Below are 16,611 nucleotides of genomic sequence, written 5' to 3' on the forward strand. Positions count from 1 at the left end.
TGAATAGCTGAACTCAGCTGGGTTTGCAGACTCCCCACTTTTTGACAGGATCAACGTGACTTTCTTTATTAACAAGCACTAAATGAAAACTCCAGTGAAAACTTTAAACTGATACGCGTTTGGTTATGGGCATTTCTCAAAGGTACAACACGGCCTCTCACGAAACTGCCCAACTCTGTTTAGATTTTTAACGTTCGAAAGCTGTCTTGACTTTGCAACTCCAAATCAGTGCGGGCGGGTGGGATAGGATGCCCACTGTTCTGTCGTGCTACAGGGTGCATGCGGACATTGGAAACGTGTTTGATAGATGCAAACAGAAGTGTGACCATGCTTTGACCCATCTCATTAAAAAACTAGGACACTCAGAGCGCAGACATCCGCCAAGGCCAACAGTCCATTCTTCTAAGATATTCAAATCTGCAGCCAAAACCACTGTCTGGATATATTTCCAAAACCGTTAGAACAAAAAAGTCAGAATGTATGATTGTGAAAGCCAATTTATTGTAAGAAACGATTAGTGATTATGCGCGTGTTATACTAGCCCGCAATAAGCTTTAAACTTGGTCATATCGTCTTAGAAAAAAACAGTAAGGATAACTTAGACATTGCCTGTTTCCTACATACCCACTGCTTTGTTTCTACAGTGATGTTTCAGGTGGCTGTTATGGTTTGCTGTATGTGTAGTCACTAGTGATGTGTTGTTCATGAACGATTTGTTCATTTTGAACTAATCTGTTGTATGATTCTGGAGTAACAAGTCGCCTAAGTGAGTGATTCGTGATTCGTACGGGTCTTCGGGTCCTGGGTATCTTGTTCACTTGTCACATGACCGCCACGCATTTTCAGTGGAGGAACGACCGATTCGTTCACGACTCACGACTAACTATGGGTCTTCAGGTCTGAGTCTTTCGTTCATTATTCACATGGTCACAGCAGTAACATGACCAGTGGTATTATCACTGGTGAGGAGGGCTTGCTAACATTAGCTGGTCAACCAGAACATTTCTGTAGCTAGCTCGCTAGCTGTGTGTAATGTAGATACTGAATGGATGTTTAATTTGCCTTTCCGATGGAGCGAGTTTATACACTACGGGTCCTCAATGACCAGGAGGGCTGAAGTGAATAGCTATCATTGAATGAATAGAATGATATTTTTATTCATGAGCACAGCGCTCTCGCACAGGCAATTGAACATATTGTACATAGTGTTCTTTGGATATTTTTATTGTTTTCCTTTATCTCTCCTTTTTTATACCTGGTGTTTATTTGATAAACAGCGTTCAGAGTGGAAGGCAAAGTAAGAATTTCATTGTGTGGGGAAACTTGTTTTAACTGTGCATATGACAATAAAGATTTTGACTTTGACTGTTGAACTTAGGTAATCAGTCAGTTCAACTGAATAACTCAATAGGCTATGGTCCAAAAGGTTGTCTAAGAGCTTAACAAAAGTGAACTTGTGTATTATACTTTAACAAATGAAGCAAACCATATTTCTCTCAGTGTTTAGGAACTGTGCTCTTGCTCTCTTCTGTCATCACTCAGATGACAGCTACATCGCCACACTAGTTCCAATGAACGAAATGAACGAATGACTTGAAGCTACATTCATTTTACCGAACACGATTCAAAGATCTGAGTCAGTAAAAAGATCTGAACTTCCTATCACTAGTAGTCAGGGCACACCATTCACTGTAATTATGACAGGTTTGCGCATGTGCGACAAATTCATTTCATTTTCGCCTTATCACGCAATGTTAACGAAAGTGTTAACCAAATTTCCTGTAATCCTGCTGACAAACAGACAAACAAACAAACAAACAAACCAACCAACAAACCACACCGAAAACATAACATCCTTTTTTTTATATATATATGTTTTATATATATAACAAAGAACAAAGAAATTGTGATCACGTCAAAAAATTGCAGTTAAACAATTATGAAATAATTGTTACAGGCCTATCTCCGTCCTCTTGCTGTGTGTGTGAGTGTGTGTGAGGCCTTACCTGACTGTCATCTCTCCATTCTCTTGCTCTGTGTGTGTGTGTGTTTGTGAGGCCTCACCTGACGGTCATCTCTCTGACCTCTCACAGGTTGGCTATGAAAATGCCGGGACAGTGGAGTTTCTGGTGGACAAGCATGGAAAGCACTATTTCATCGAGGTCAACTCCCGACTGCAGGTGGAACACACGGTTACCGAGGAGATCACTGAGTGAGTGACAGCCATCACACACATATACACACACACACAACTATACATACTCACAGGTTGTCATTCCTGCATTTCTGATTCTATTCCCACATTGACAACACACACCTCACTGATTTTCAGTTACTGTTTACCACTCCTAACCTGTTATTTGTTGTTGTTGCATTTGTTGTAATGATGCCTTTTTTTGCCATCATTTTTGTTCCTTCTTTGACTGAAACTATAGTCTGAGAATTTTTTTTTGTAAGTTCTTGGAAAACACATTGAGGGTAAAGAATAAACCAGCTTGGCACTGGGTGACGCATTTTCATCCTGTCATGTGGCAGTTTTTGCCATTTTTCCTGCAGCGCTGTTAGGCTGGTATTATAAGATGAGTAATCGGAGTGTTAGCTTTGGATTGAATCATTGGCTCATATGAATCATCTGACAGATCGCAGAGTCTACAGCAATCAAGACAAGTGATCAGATCATGTCAAAAGCTTGTTGGTGGAAGAGACCAAAGTTTCACTTTTTTTTTTTTTTTTTTTTAAGAGTGTGTGTGTGTGTGTGTGTGTGTGTGTGGGGGGGGGGGGTGGGTAGAATGAAACGGAGGAGACAAAACTAGGTGACAGAGTCAGAGATCAAGAGAAAGCTAAGAACAATAAAACAGAAAGGAAGAAAACAGAAACAAACAAGTAATATAAAGAAACAATTCAAACCCCTAAATAAAAATGTATCTCCCTGGTAATGTGGAAGTAATGTTGCAGAGCTAGAGGGGGGGAAAAAAGATAAGACTGTGTGTAAGTCAGTTTCGTCTTCCAGGTGATTTGACATCTCTGACATTTGAATCAGCACAGAGTTTACAGCTATTTATACTTTTAGCCTTCTTGAAAAGGTATGAAAGGCATGAAGAAGCTGATTTGTATTTGTATGTTCCCATCTTTCTGTCTCTCTCTCTCTCTCTCTCTCCCCATTTCTCTTTATCTGTCTGAGAAATGACCTTCAGTTGGTCACAGCATATTAAGGTAGTGCTAAGAGCCGCCCTGATCCCCCCCCCCCCCCCACCCCTTCACACACTGCAGCCTGTTTGCAGCTTGTCCTTGAAATCCAAAATTCTTCTGTCACTTCCATATTTAATTAAGAGCTGATTCCGAGAATATGCTCATATATTTATTTAGACGAAGAGTTTAAAGACTTTCGGTCCTTTAATTTCCAGTTAACGTATAGGCTGTGAAGGGCATAAAAGTTTTCGATCCATCAAGTGTGAATACATTTATCTGACTGAAATCACAACCTGTTGTAAGTATTACATCAAGGTAACAGGAAATTTTTGATGAGGTCGAGGGCGAAAAGAATGGGTTGTCTGTCTTCAGTCAAGAAGAAATGGTGTAAGATTCTTACCCTATGAGAGATATCATGACTACTGGCTTTTTGTTTTATGAATTATGAAATGTCTTCCACATGGATCTGTGGTAGACTTGATTACTGTGAGAGGCCTCACCTTTTTGTTTGGAGTGCTTGTTCTGCTTGAATTTCTTCATGCTCTATTTCATATAAATTATTTATTTATGTATGTATTTTTACAATAGACGTTTGCCAAATGAATTCACTGAAACATACAACAGCCCTGATCTCTCTCATTTTCAAGAAAAAGGCAGAAACTGTTTGAGCTTTTGTCCTTTTGAAAATCTCATATATAATACATATGTAATATATATATATATATATATATATATAATGTATAAATCCTGACAAATGGACTAGAACCTTGTTATAGAGAAATGAATCGACAGGGGACCACATGGGTTTGCTGAAAGGGCAAGCGGCAAGCTTAGCATACGCTTAATCAGACTGATTCATCGCCTCAAACTGTGTAGCTCCTCTGCCTGGCTTTTTTTTTTTTTGCTTTGGACACAGAGCAGGTGTTTGACAGGATTATCTCCTAATTCCTTCTCCATCTCGTCAGAATGGAGGGGCTTTGGGCCTGGTTTCCTCAAATAGATTCAGATCCTACACAGGACTCGGGGGCGGGGGGTGGCGGGGGGACAAAAACAAAACAACAACCCCCCCCCCCCCCCCCCCCAAAAATGTTTCTGTTTTCGCAAATGTAAAAAGAGTTGAAGACCGTTCACACCATGGTCCCAGACAAACACGCTCGCTTTCCTCACTCCCCCTCCCAGTCTTTACAGACAATAGAACTACATCACTCTGACAGGACGAGACAGCACTGTCCCTGCTATCAGGCCTCTTTAGTGCCACTGTTTGGTGCACAGTGTGATCAGTTTTCTTGTCATTGCGACGAAAAGTTGAAATTATTAGTAATTATGTACTGTGATTCTAGATTACATTCATTCGTTCGATAATTATGTTCAATGCTGTATTCTGGTAGCCACAAATCCCTATTTTTTCTAAAGTCAAGACCAAACTGAGCACCTGTTTTTGTTCTCTGCAAAACCTCTCAACAGGCAAGTCTGTCAGGGGAACAAAAATCCCCTTTTCTCTCTTGCCGTGCACGCTGGGCATACAATTTGTCTGATTCTCAAGCAGAGTACTTCTCCCTACCTTTCAGCTCCCATTTGGCACAGCCAAGATTGGACCTATTACATTTTTTTTACTGTAGCTGGCATAAGAAAAAGATCCTGATTGCTCCAAATTGGTCTTGGTAATTTCTAACGGACAAATGACCCCTTGGTAAGAGCTCTGGTAACAGAACTACCTTCAAAATCGTGATTTATTTTGAATATTTATGGCGTCCCCCCCCCCCTCCATTAACACCTCTGTCACTGTCACGTATGATTTACCAAACTATCTTCAGCCCCATCAGAATCCATTAGACAATTATCAGGAAGAAAAATCATCTCTAAGACCTCTGGAGTCCAGTCAAATCCAGATACCTCAGGCTTCTTCCCAATCAAAGATCCTGAACAGTGGACCCAACATGTCAGAATATGTTCACATGCTTCACAAATGGCAGAGTTCAGCTGAGGTTTTTCATAGAACCCAATTCCCCAAAAAAGAACAGATTTCTCACAAGAACTGTCAACTCAGACATCTGTGAACATTGCCAGAAACTGATGCTAGGCCACCTACGTGTATACATGGAATTCATCCCATTTTCGTAAGCGCTGGACTCTGATAACCTTGTTACCACTGGAAGTCATCTACCGGCAGATTAAATTAGACCCCGCTCTGTGCTTCTCTGGGGGTATAAATAAGCTCAAGATTTCTAAGTATGAGTCGAAGTTCCTCTTTGAAGCATTAGTCACAGCGAAAAAGAGACTTTATCTTTATTCTCTAAATCTTTATACAACTGGTAAAACAAAAGTAAAATTTGTTTCACTTATTAATGGTAGACCTCTTGAAATCGGAAAATCAGTAGTCATGCAGAACAAAGAATCCAAAAGTAAAGAAAGATAGACCCTCTTGATTGGGTGCTTTCATATTGGTTCAGTTGCTATGCTAATACTCTTCATTTGTCAGCTGCTAATTACCCGTCAGTCTTCAGCTGTGAAGTTATGTTTAGTCTCACATTGACCGGTATCCTCTCCACCCTCCTCCATGTCCTTAAACACTGTTTTCACCATAGTCTCTGTTGTTTGTTCTTGCTTTGTCTTTTTTTAATATGTTGAACCTCTGTTGTAACCTTCTGTTTTCTGCTCTTAACTCCCATTCACCTAATTGCTCACAACGTGTTTGTTTGTGTTTGACACGTCTGAGATGTGTATGTTGAATACCTCTCGTATTAAAAAAGCCTTCGTAATTAAGGTCAGTTTACCCTCTGCCACACAGCGTCCCCTGTCAAGTGACTCAGCGATTCCACCAAGTCACTGGCCTTAAAATTCATGTCATGTACTCTCACATTTAATTTGATCAGCTCCACTTTTTTGCTCTACATGTTTAATTGTCTGTGAAGATGTGTCACTCTAGTTTTTGCATTCCCCATTTATTTATTCCTTAGATTATGGTAGATGGTGGAAGTTATTTATTTAATGGCTTTTCTGCCAAATTGCACCCTCAAAGTTGCACCCCCTGACTTGGCTCTGAAGTTTGGAAGGATACATTAAAGAAACAGTTGTGATGTGTGATTGATGTATAAACATCATGTTTACATCATTATTGGTCTTTAAGATACGGAACGGTAAAATCACTATTAATGGAATGGAATGGAACAGTGGAGACACAGGCTGTGTTGTTGATAGTATCTATCTGACTAGCCAGCCAGTGTGGTTTATGAGTTGACTAAAGAGAGCCAGTACTCACATTTTATTACTATTATTGCTTCTATCATTTATGGACTGTCTAAGTTGTGCGTTATTACAGACACGCACACACAATGTTTCGCACACACACGCGCGCGCACACACGCACGTCACAAAGTGCTCTTGGATGAAAAGCAGCACGCATCCTAAATGTTTTTTCAACAGAATGACTTGCGTCACACCCTTGCTGCATATTACTTCGTCTTCACAACAAATTATAGTTTTATAAAATCCTGGTTCATTTCTGAGAAAGAGCTAACATTATTGGTTAAATCAAATTTTTTCCTTTGACTGCAAATGGAAAAAAATGTTGTTTCACCTCCTTTGACCATATATGGTTATACTTCCTCCGCTTTAGCAAGCGTAACACATTTTCCCAGAGAGTGTCACAGCTGGTTACCCTGGAAGAGTCTCTGGTGTTTGCATGAGCAGACCAGAGTCACACATGCCAAAATGCAAGCCTACACACCAAGAACAAAAGATGGTCAGATGGAGAGCTCTAACGCAAATAAGTAAAAGTCAAATAAATGAAAGTTGTTGAGGAACACATATAGTGTGTAACTTCTGTATTTTTATCGTGAATGATTAGGAAATTGTTAGCTATAATCTTGATGTGCACCATGCATATGAGTGGAGAAATGTGGAGGGGGTGTATCAAAATCCATTGTAGTAATAATGTCGTGTCCTGTTAAGGCCAGAGCACCCAGGCACAGAAATATAGAGAGAGAGAGGAAAAAAAGAAAAAAAATGAATACACTCACGCACACACACACACACACACACACACACATAAATAATCACTCTAGTTTTTGAAGTATTTGATATGCTGCATATCAGTGCTGAATGTCAATGGTTTTCGGGCTCTCAACCTCTAAAACAGAACAACCTGCTCTCTGAAAGGGGGTGGTGTGAGTGTAGGGTCTGAAAGCGTCCCCACCCCTTTAACCCTCATGAGTCTGAGGCCTGTCAGCCACCTCTGAGGTGGTTTGACATGCCCTGACATTTTTATACATTTCACCGATCTGAAGGTGTGGGTCGGGGGGGTAAAGGTCAGCCTGTGGTCAAGGATGGAGGATTTTCACACAGTATTTCATTAATAATGTGTCTCTGTCTTCAACTAAATAAAAAACACCCTCATTAGTTTTTCATTTTTTAACCACACGCTAGCTTTTAACTTAACCCGTTTTGTGTGGTTTTCCTCAGAGGCACTGGCATGTCCAACGCCTTTAACCACAAGTTAACCGACCGAGTGAATCACGAACACACAATTAATGTTTAACCACAAGTTAACCGACCGAGTGAATCACGAACACACAATTAATGTTTAACCACAAGTTAACCGACCGAGTGAATCACGGACACACAATTAATGTTTAACCACTAGTTAACCGACCGAGTGAATCAGGGAACTTAGTTTTGCTCACTTTTCTGCTTTCAGACCCTACACTCACACCACCCCCTTTCAGAGAGAAGGTTGTTCTGTTTTAGAGGTTGAGAGCCCGAAAACCATTGATATTCAGCACTGATATGCAGCATATCAAATACTTCAAAAACTGGAGTGATTATTTGTGTGTGTGTGTGTGTGAGTGTATTCGGTTTTTTTCTCTCTCTCTCTCTCTCTCTCTCTCTCTCTCTCTCTCTCTCTCTCTATTTCCATGCCTAGGTGGTCTGGCTCTAAATAACCTTGTAATGGGGTTCTAATTGCTTTGAATTGTTGTTAAATTGCATCTGTTCTGTTGCACTGCTCCGTTTTTGTCAGCGATTAGACAGAGACATTAAGACTGAGGAAGATGATTTTCTCAGACTGATGAGCTCAGACGAACGAGACAGATGGTCAGCCGCTCTCCAACAGTGACCGGCCCGGAGAGAGACATTAACACAGTATTACTCAGCAGCCGTGCTCCGCTGTATAAGAGTCTGTGTGTGTGTGTGTGTGTGTGTGTGTGTGTCTCTGTCCTACTGGAACATTTATTTTAAAAGGGTAGGTAAACTTGGTTACCCTGGTAACTTGACTGACTTTTGGACAAATTTTGTAATTTATTCAAAATTAACACTAACCCTTTCTTCTGCTTTGCTGTCATAAATTTGGATAACATGTTTGCTGAAGTTATTTTAATCTTTCTGGTAGAGTAAGAGGTATTTTCTCTTTTTTTCTCCATATAATACCACTCTTGGCTTTGGGAAGTCCCATTCTTTCATCATTCTACCCTCATCGTTCAGTGAACATTGGGGTGGGTGTGTGTGTGTGTGTAGTGGGCACGAGGTGCAAAAATGAGACGTCCCGGTGGCCAATACCTCCTCTCACACAGGGTCTCCCTGTCACAGCTGTAGCGCGTGCATGTGTGTGTGTGTTTTGTAGCACAGAAAAAGACCTCCTCAAATACTCTGTTCAGAAATAGACAGGAGAAGGGAGAACACAGCCACACACACACACACAGACACACACATACACACAGCGCTCGGGCTGAAACAGCGATCAGACAGACACCACCCTGATGCTGCCATCAGAAATGCTGCTCCCTCACTCCTCTCTGGCAATTAAAATGGAATAGGAAATCAGATAGAATATATTAACTTTGGCACGCATGCATACTTACACACACACACATGCGCACACACAAGCACACACACGCACACACACACACACACACACACACGCCTTGCTCCTTTCTATCATCAAGTTTGTTTCTTTTTTTTTTTAGTGCATTGCAGTCTCTCTTCTGTCCTGCTGTCCTAGTTTTTTTTTTTCCTAAGCTCTCTCTCTCTCTCTCTCTCTCTCTCTCTCTCTCTCTCTCTCTCTCTCTCTCTCTCTCTCTCTCTCTCACACATGTTCCGTTCTCATTCCTCTCGCTTTTCACAATAAAGATGGTAGACTGAAGAAAATGTCTTCTGTCTGTGGAGGGAAACACAGTGTTTGTCTTCGTCTCCATTGGCAGATTGGGGGCTGTCTGTCTCTGCTGTGGGGCTTGTGTTGTAACATGTTTGTGGTTAGGCCGACTGTCTTAGCAAGATTATCACAATGTGAGCTTGGATGCATAAATTAACGCCTCCAAGCAAACCCAACACCGCAGAGAGAGAGAGAGATTTTACTCTCCCAGAAAATGCATCACCAGCCTTCCACCTCTGTTCTCTCCCAAAATTTTGTTATAGCATCTTAGAGTTGGAGTTTTTCCTTCCATGATGCAGATTAAATTTGTGTCTGTTATTGTTCTCCTCTAAATCGCAATTTTTTCAGAGAGAAGGGTGTTTTTTGTTTTTTTATTTTGGTGGTGACTAAATGTAGTTTTGAAATGTAATTACCAGTTTTCATCACAATATGCACAGGTAGTGAGTGAAATAAGAAAACACTTGAGTTAATGAGGGGTGCAAAGTCTAATGACAGCAGCTGCTTCTACACAGGTGGTCCCTGAGTTTTTTGTGTAGTGAATTTCCAGTTGTGTTCAGTGTGTGTGTTTAAATTCTGAAGGGTGTTTTGGGCTAGCATGGCTACAGGAGGAGATCTTCGGGACTTGAAAGAGAGGGGTATTTGTGGAGACACTTTTGGCAAACGCTGCAGTGTCAAAGACTGCTCGACTCGCTGCTGTTTCACGAGGAAAAGCGGCGGTTAAGGTGATGTTGGTCTGGAAGTCTCAAGAAAAGGCGTCGTCAGGGGTGAGCCGTCCGTGGTCCTTGACGGTGATTGTGCGCTGGTTGAAGATACAAAAACAGACTAGCGCCTTTTCAGTAAGTCAGCTGTGAAATGTCACTCTATAGTGACAGCAGAGCGTTTCTGCAGAACGCTTCCACAGAGAGCTTCACCTAGACAACTGTTGACATTTCCTTCACAGCACACTTTATACACTAACTCAATCACCTCCAGATGACACCAGAACTGTCTGGGGATTTGGCGACGTCTGTACGATACGATAATCTGCTTCAAAGATCATCATCGTCATCATAGACAATCTGCTGGTTTGTTTGCAGTAAGTGAAGGCCCAATGCATCATCTGATCTCACGAGTTCATCTCTCTTCTCTCTTTTTTTTTTTCTTCTTCTTTTTTTTTTTTCTTAAATTGGTTTTCTGCATATGGCGTAATTTGATTGTGCATATGTTCATGTCAGAGAGAGGAAATATTCTGTCACATGGCTAAGTGTATGTCAGAAAAGGCATGTGTGAAGAATGACTTCCCTGGGTTTGAAAATGAACGTTCAGACTGCTCAGCCACATGTCTGTCTGGAGAAGCATATTGCTTTGGGCTGTGTGTGTGTTTATATATGTGTGTTGCAAAATATCCAAATCCTCAGTGTGTCAGTTCTGCTTTCCCCCTGGAGTGTCTATAATTTAAGGTACAAATGCAATGCCTTTCTTACTTTCCTCCTGCTTAAAATTGGTTTTCCCCAACCCGCTGGGTGTACACATACACTCACTTTGACACACAATTTGTAGTTTGTTGCTCATTCGTACGGGGAGTGCTGATGTGGTGAAGTAAGGAATTATTATGTGTTTTTGCCTGTGAGCTATTTAAACACCATTATTCTCTCAAGTTGCCATCTCCCTGTAATGACTTCTGCAAGGTTGTGTTACTTTGTAAGGTAAGCAGCTCTCGGCGTTTTGGTTTAGCTTCAAGCATAAATTACTTGTCAAGATAATGGCTCTTTACTTTTGAAAAGATTTTTCTGAAACACGATTTTTTTTTTCAGTGTATCTGTGTTTGTCTCTCTCTCTCCTCTTCCTACTAATGCTTTCCTTTTAAAAGTTTGCATTTTAAATAAAACCCAAACCCCAGTTAAGAATCTGTCCTCCCTGAAGATGTATTTATGTGAGATACATAATGTTGAGGAACTGTTTGGCTTAAGTCTGAGTGGGGGGTGAATATCAGGTTTATAGAGCTTTAAATAAATTCACCCATGGACAGTGGGAAGTATTTGAATGTGTCCTGTAAGATTGTGAATTCAGCCAAATGTGACCAGCTCATTTGGTTGGGCTGGGAACAGATTTATTTGTGGGTGTTTGGACCGGGATTGAGTAGAAAACAGCTCTGAGGGCCAAGCGGGATGTTATTGTCTGGATACATTTCTCATTGGCTGCCCCCAGTTCTCGGTCTGTTTTTCATGCTTTCTGCCTTGCTTATTAGTTTGTTCTTGTTTGCTCTTTTTTTTTTTTTTACGTGCTTGTTCTTTTCTCCTGGTGGGTTTTTCATTCCCTCCTTTTTTATTTATATTCTTTTGCCTTTTTTTTTTATTGTTTTGCGCCCCCCCCCATTTGTTTTTCACCGCAAGGTTTGAAATGAATGCTAATTTTGCTCGTACAAAATGCTGCCTGACAGCTTGGGTTTGCTGGTTAAACTTAAGTGAGCAGTATTTACTGTGAAGACTCTCCAGTTAAATTTCAACCCAAACCTCAGAGTGGCTGAGTGTTATTCAATACAAGTGCAACAGGTGTTTTTCCCATAGACCGAGGGGATGTCCTGAACATATTTTATCCATCTGATTTCAAAGTCTGATCTCACCACAGTGAATATGTATGTATCGTAAATATTGTATGCAAGTTGTTAACAATTTAGTGGACGATGTTAAACGATTGAACTGTAAACTATAAGGCTCATTTGTGTATAATATAAGGAGATAAATAAAGTGTGGCAGTTTGTTTTCGCTTTTAATTGAATGATATCAAAATCAGGCAATGCAATGCATTTTGACCGTGATGTCAGTTAATTTGATGTTTAGTTTTTGGTGTCTCAGAAACCCAGAATTGTTATCAGAGTCTTAAAATTGGCATGAAATGGCACGCCGTTGATACACAGTCATACACATTCAGTTCACCCTTTGCACGTTAACTCTCTCTCACACTGTCTCGCTCTCTCTCTCTCTCTCTCACCCTCATTCTCTGTTCTGAGTTTGCATAACTATGTGATTATGGTGACTCAGATGTATTGTAAGTGGAAATGCACTGGAGCATGAATTCCTCTCTTTAGCCCAGTCTGCCATGTCAGTGGCACCGTCTGGCGTCATGCCAGAGACAAGACCAAGGCTCTCTCCAGAACCTGCTCTGTGCATGGAGTGAAACACTGTGGTGGGAACAGATGTAGTGTAATTGTTGCTGAAAAATACCAAATAAGGAATCAGCCAAACACAGTGATGTTAATGTCACCTTAGGAACGACTTCCATTCACAGTGGCAGAACTATCTCCATCAGTCTGAAGATTTAGGGATCTTATCTATCCATCCATTCATCCGCCTTCAGATGTGCCGGATTCAAAGTGACGGCTGATGTTGCTATCAGTCTTATTTTTTTTTGTTAATTCTCTCTCTCTCTCTCTCTCTCTCTCTCTCTCTCTCGTTTAGTGTGGACCTGGTCCATGCTCAGCTGCGTGTGTGTGAGGGACACAGTCTGCCTGAGCTGGGCCTGAAGCAGGATAAGATCCGTATCAACGGCTACGCCATCCAGTGTCGCGTCACCACCGAGGATCCCGCCAGGGGCTTCCAGCCTGATACAGGACGTCTGGAGGTGCGTCCTGCTCTAATCCACCACCCAATCCCCTACCCGAATCAGTCGCTTACCTTTCATCCAGCGCAGAGCGTGGCCTGTCTCTCTCTCTCTCTCTCTGTCTCATTATTTTTTCATTTGTCTGAGATATTTCTGTGTGTACGTGCGGTGCTTGGTGAGGGATTAAGCACACTAGCAGAAACCAGACAAATGTATGATATTTACTCTCCATGGCCACTGGCCTTTCTCTGGCCTTAAATCTGCCCAGATGCCCCAGTATGCAGGCTGTGTTTGTGCATGGTGAGTGTGTGTGTGTGTGTGTGTGTGTGTGTGTGTGTGTGTGTGTGTGTGTGTGTGTGTGTTAGCTAGCCAGGCTGTCTGACTGCGGGTGATGGATGGCTCATTGTTGTGCTATATTTGGCGGTCCTCAGGGCTTACCCACCCCAGACACCCACAGCTCCCATAGAGAACACCAATCACCCCATTAGCCAGCGGCTCCAGACACTGCAGCACCAAACACCTCTACAGCCCTGTGCAGAAAATACATCTAAAAGAACATGACCGCACTAAAAGCTACCTCATGGTTATAACTGATATCTAATAGGCACCAAGATATTTTTCAGATAGACAGTATATCCCAGTTATCCTATCCTAAAGGAAGGGAAAGAGAGAGAGAGATGGATAGAATTCCCGTTTATGGATGATTGCATGCAGGGAGGGGTGTATTTATTGGTGGGTGGGTGGAGTCGGGGACCTGGTGTGATGCTGTAGATGATGGCCAGAGTGTGAAGACCACAACGCAACACTGATGTGTATTAAATATTGAATTCATGGGTTGATGATGGTGCAGATATTGGGGTGTGTGTGAGATGTGGGTAGGCCTTATAGATTCACCTATATGACATGGGTTCCTATTGACAGATCAACAAACAGACTCCAGGCGCTAATGGATGAGGTGCTGTCATGAATGTATCACAGTTTGCTTAGCGCTGTTATGGATGTGAGAGAGAGGGGGAGAGGGAGAGGAGGGGTAAAGGGGAAAGACGTATTTCTCTTTTCACCACCCAGACTGTCTGACTCAGAGGCTTGGCATCTCTCAGCTGTGTCTCGGAATGTTCCGGTACCTGACCTTGTTTGTTAGTGTGGAGGTCTCATGGGTCCAAATTAATAAATGATAGTTTTAAAAATAAATGAATGCATTAATAAATTAATGTTGACGTTACCTTGTTTGTGAGCCGGACTACTGATCTCAGCACCCAGGCCCAGAGGCACGGATATCCAAGTTAAATCGTTCCTTAACTACAGAAGGCTCAGTTTTGATCCATTTAGTTTCAGCCTAGTTCCAGCCTTCCCCCTCTCGGTTGTTACCCCGAGTTTCCTTGTCTGCTTCTTTGTTAAAGGTAAAAAGAAAACTTAAATAATGAAAATCCTGACTTGATTTCCGAATTTATTTATTAATGTGAGTGTGTGCATTCGTTTACTTTTGAAATTCCTCGCATCTTGTCCTGTGAATTGTTTATTCATTGTTATTTTGGCAGTCTGAGAACTCTAAGAAAAAACAAAAAAAACAGCAGAAAATCATAAATAGATAAACATGTGTACAAGGTGCAAACACGCATAGGCAAATTCTGACCGTTTCTAAACCTATTTATTAATATAGCGAGTCTTTTTTTTTTTGACTCATTTAAAATTAAGCGTGTATTTTTTTTTTTCAATTTCTCGTCATTTCTTTAATTTGGCAGCCTGAATCCTCCGTATGACAGACGTGAGAGAAAAGAAAAAGAAAAAACCCACGGCTCTGAAAAGAGCACTGGTAAAAGACATCATGCTCCACTTTTCTTTTTTTTTATTATTTTCTGTCTCTTCTCACTTCTTCTTCTCTGAAACACCGCAAGAGGATAGGCTGGATTGAGCATGAAGAGCAGCACTTGTTTTCGTGGAACAGAGGGGGGGAAGGGGGTGATCTGCAGAGTGAAAAAGAGACAGAATATCGAGAACGAGAAAAGATGATTTCATAGCGCCTCGGAGGGTTTGATCTCTGGCACAATGTTTTGATGATTCAAATTTCCGTCAGTGGAAAAAAAAAAAAATGCAAAAACTGTGGAATGGCATAGTCGGTGGAAATTTCATTTAAAGCATGAACTGATCTGTCCTATTTATTAGCTTACCTTTTCTTTGACTCTGCTGCATCTCTCTCGCAAAGCTTTTCCTTATTCTGAATGAGGTCCACACGTGGTTTTTCAACTTTTCGAACAAACGTTAACCGTTTTCCTGTTTTGGCTCCGGGTAGTCCTGCTCTAATGAGCGAGTGAGTTTGTTGTTTGGACTTTGGCGCTGGGATCAGCTGTAGATTTCTCACTGAGAGAACTAATCAACCTCCACCTCCTCCATACTGCTTCACAGTCATAATAAACACAATTATGCTGATGACTGTTGTGGTGGTAAACAGTGTTGTATTAGAGACGTGAATCTACAATTAAGTGTGCAGAGTGACAATTGTTTGCTGTTTCACTGATGAATATTACATTTTTGGTCTGGTACAGCTGGCCCTGATTGTCGTTTCAAAGTTGCGTATCTGTCAGAGAGAAACGCAGCCAGGTACTGTGTGGGGGTGTGTGTCTCTTTGTGTCTGTGTGTGTGTGTGGGTGGGGGTGTGTGTTGGGGGGGGGGGGGGGCTGGCATGTTGTGGCCAGTCTCCACCTGCCCTTGCCCCCCCTCCCTCATTTTACTTGTCCCATGTCACTTACTATGCCAGTAATGACTGCTGACAGTTTGTTGGAAAGATCTGGTGTTTGGCTTTATTGGGGGTGAAATGAGCGGGTATAACTGTATTACAGACTGCATGTCACAGTTTTGTGGCAGTAAGTCACACAGGGTGACAGACACTTGGATCTGCTCTGTCCTGACACCTTGATTTGTTCCAGGATCCCGTAGGAAGCTGAATCTGTAAATAATCTCGTGATAAGACAGCGTGTCGTCCACACAACTCCGTGGTCATGCTGTTTAACAGTCAGCGAGTTATAATCAAATGTCATTTCGTTTCAGCCATCTTTTTCACAATGTGAGCATTTCTTATGCAAACATCTCTTCATTTTGTTTTAATTTAGTTGATACCTCGAACCTCACTAGATGTCCATATTTTGAAGTTTCAGATAAAGTAAAATGGCAGTAATTGTTATTTGACAGTTTTCTCATCAACTGCTTTTCTCCTCTTGGCTTATGCATATATCCTCCTTTCCCATCTTTTCTGAGTTGAGGTTGTGTCATTTGTCTCTCATTGTCTTTCATCAGCCGCCCAGTATCACTCAGTGAAGTTGAAACCATTTTGTAGACTCCTTTTTGTTCTACATAAAAGGGGACTACTGTTAACTTCTGAGAACTAAGCAAAGATTCTGTCAGCCACAATCTTCGTTGAGCTGCATTTTAACCGAACGCGACGCGAAATTTTCAAGCGCCGCGAATGCATGAGAAGGTAATGGCAGGAGGCGAATGGACGGAGTTCATCGCGGCGAAACTGCGAGCAACATGAAATGGGCGAAATGAACATTCGCTTGAGTTAAAACATGTTCAATACGAGCAAAAATGTTGCCTGTCGAAGGCCAATCACCTTCAAGTAGGGGTAGAAGCCTCGCCCCCTTCCCAGAAATCTCATTGGTCAAGATGGAGGACAAGCTAATGATGTGTAATCTGATTGGCGT

The 16,611-nt window shown here is 41.6% G+C and overlaps 1 protein-coding gene across 2 annotated transcripts in view; it reads left to right on the top strand.

The window, feature by feature from the left end:
* pcxa (pyruvate carboxylase a) overlaps window positions 1-16,611 on the top strand; it is a 94,753-nt gene that overhangs the window by 20,730 nt on the left and 57,412 nt on the right. For both annotated transcript variants that reach the window (XM_030781260.1, XM_030781261.1), the window contains 2 exons: window positions 2,094-2,212; window positions 12,772-12,934. In XM_030781260.1, coding sequence (XP_030637120.1) covers window positions 2,094-2,212; window positions 12,772-12,934 — 282 coding nt within the window. The remainder of the gene's footprint in view (window positions 1-2,093; window positions 2,213-12,771; window positions 12,935-16,611) is intronic.

The sequence above is a fragment of the Chanos chanos genome, chromosome 8, assembly GCF_902362185.1.
Source record: "Chanos chanos chromosome 8, fChaCha1.1, whole genome shotgun sequence".
Taxonomy (NCBI): domain Eukaryota; kingdom Metazoa; phylum Chordata; class Actinopteri; order Gonorynchiformes; family Chanidae; genus Chanos; species Chanos chanos.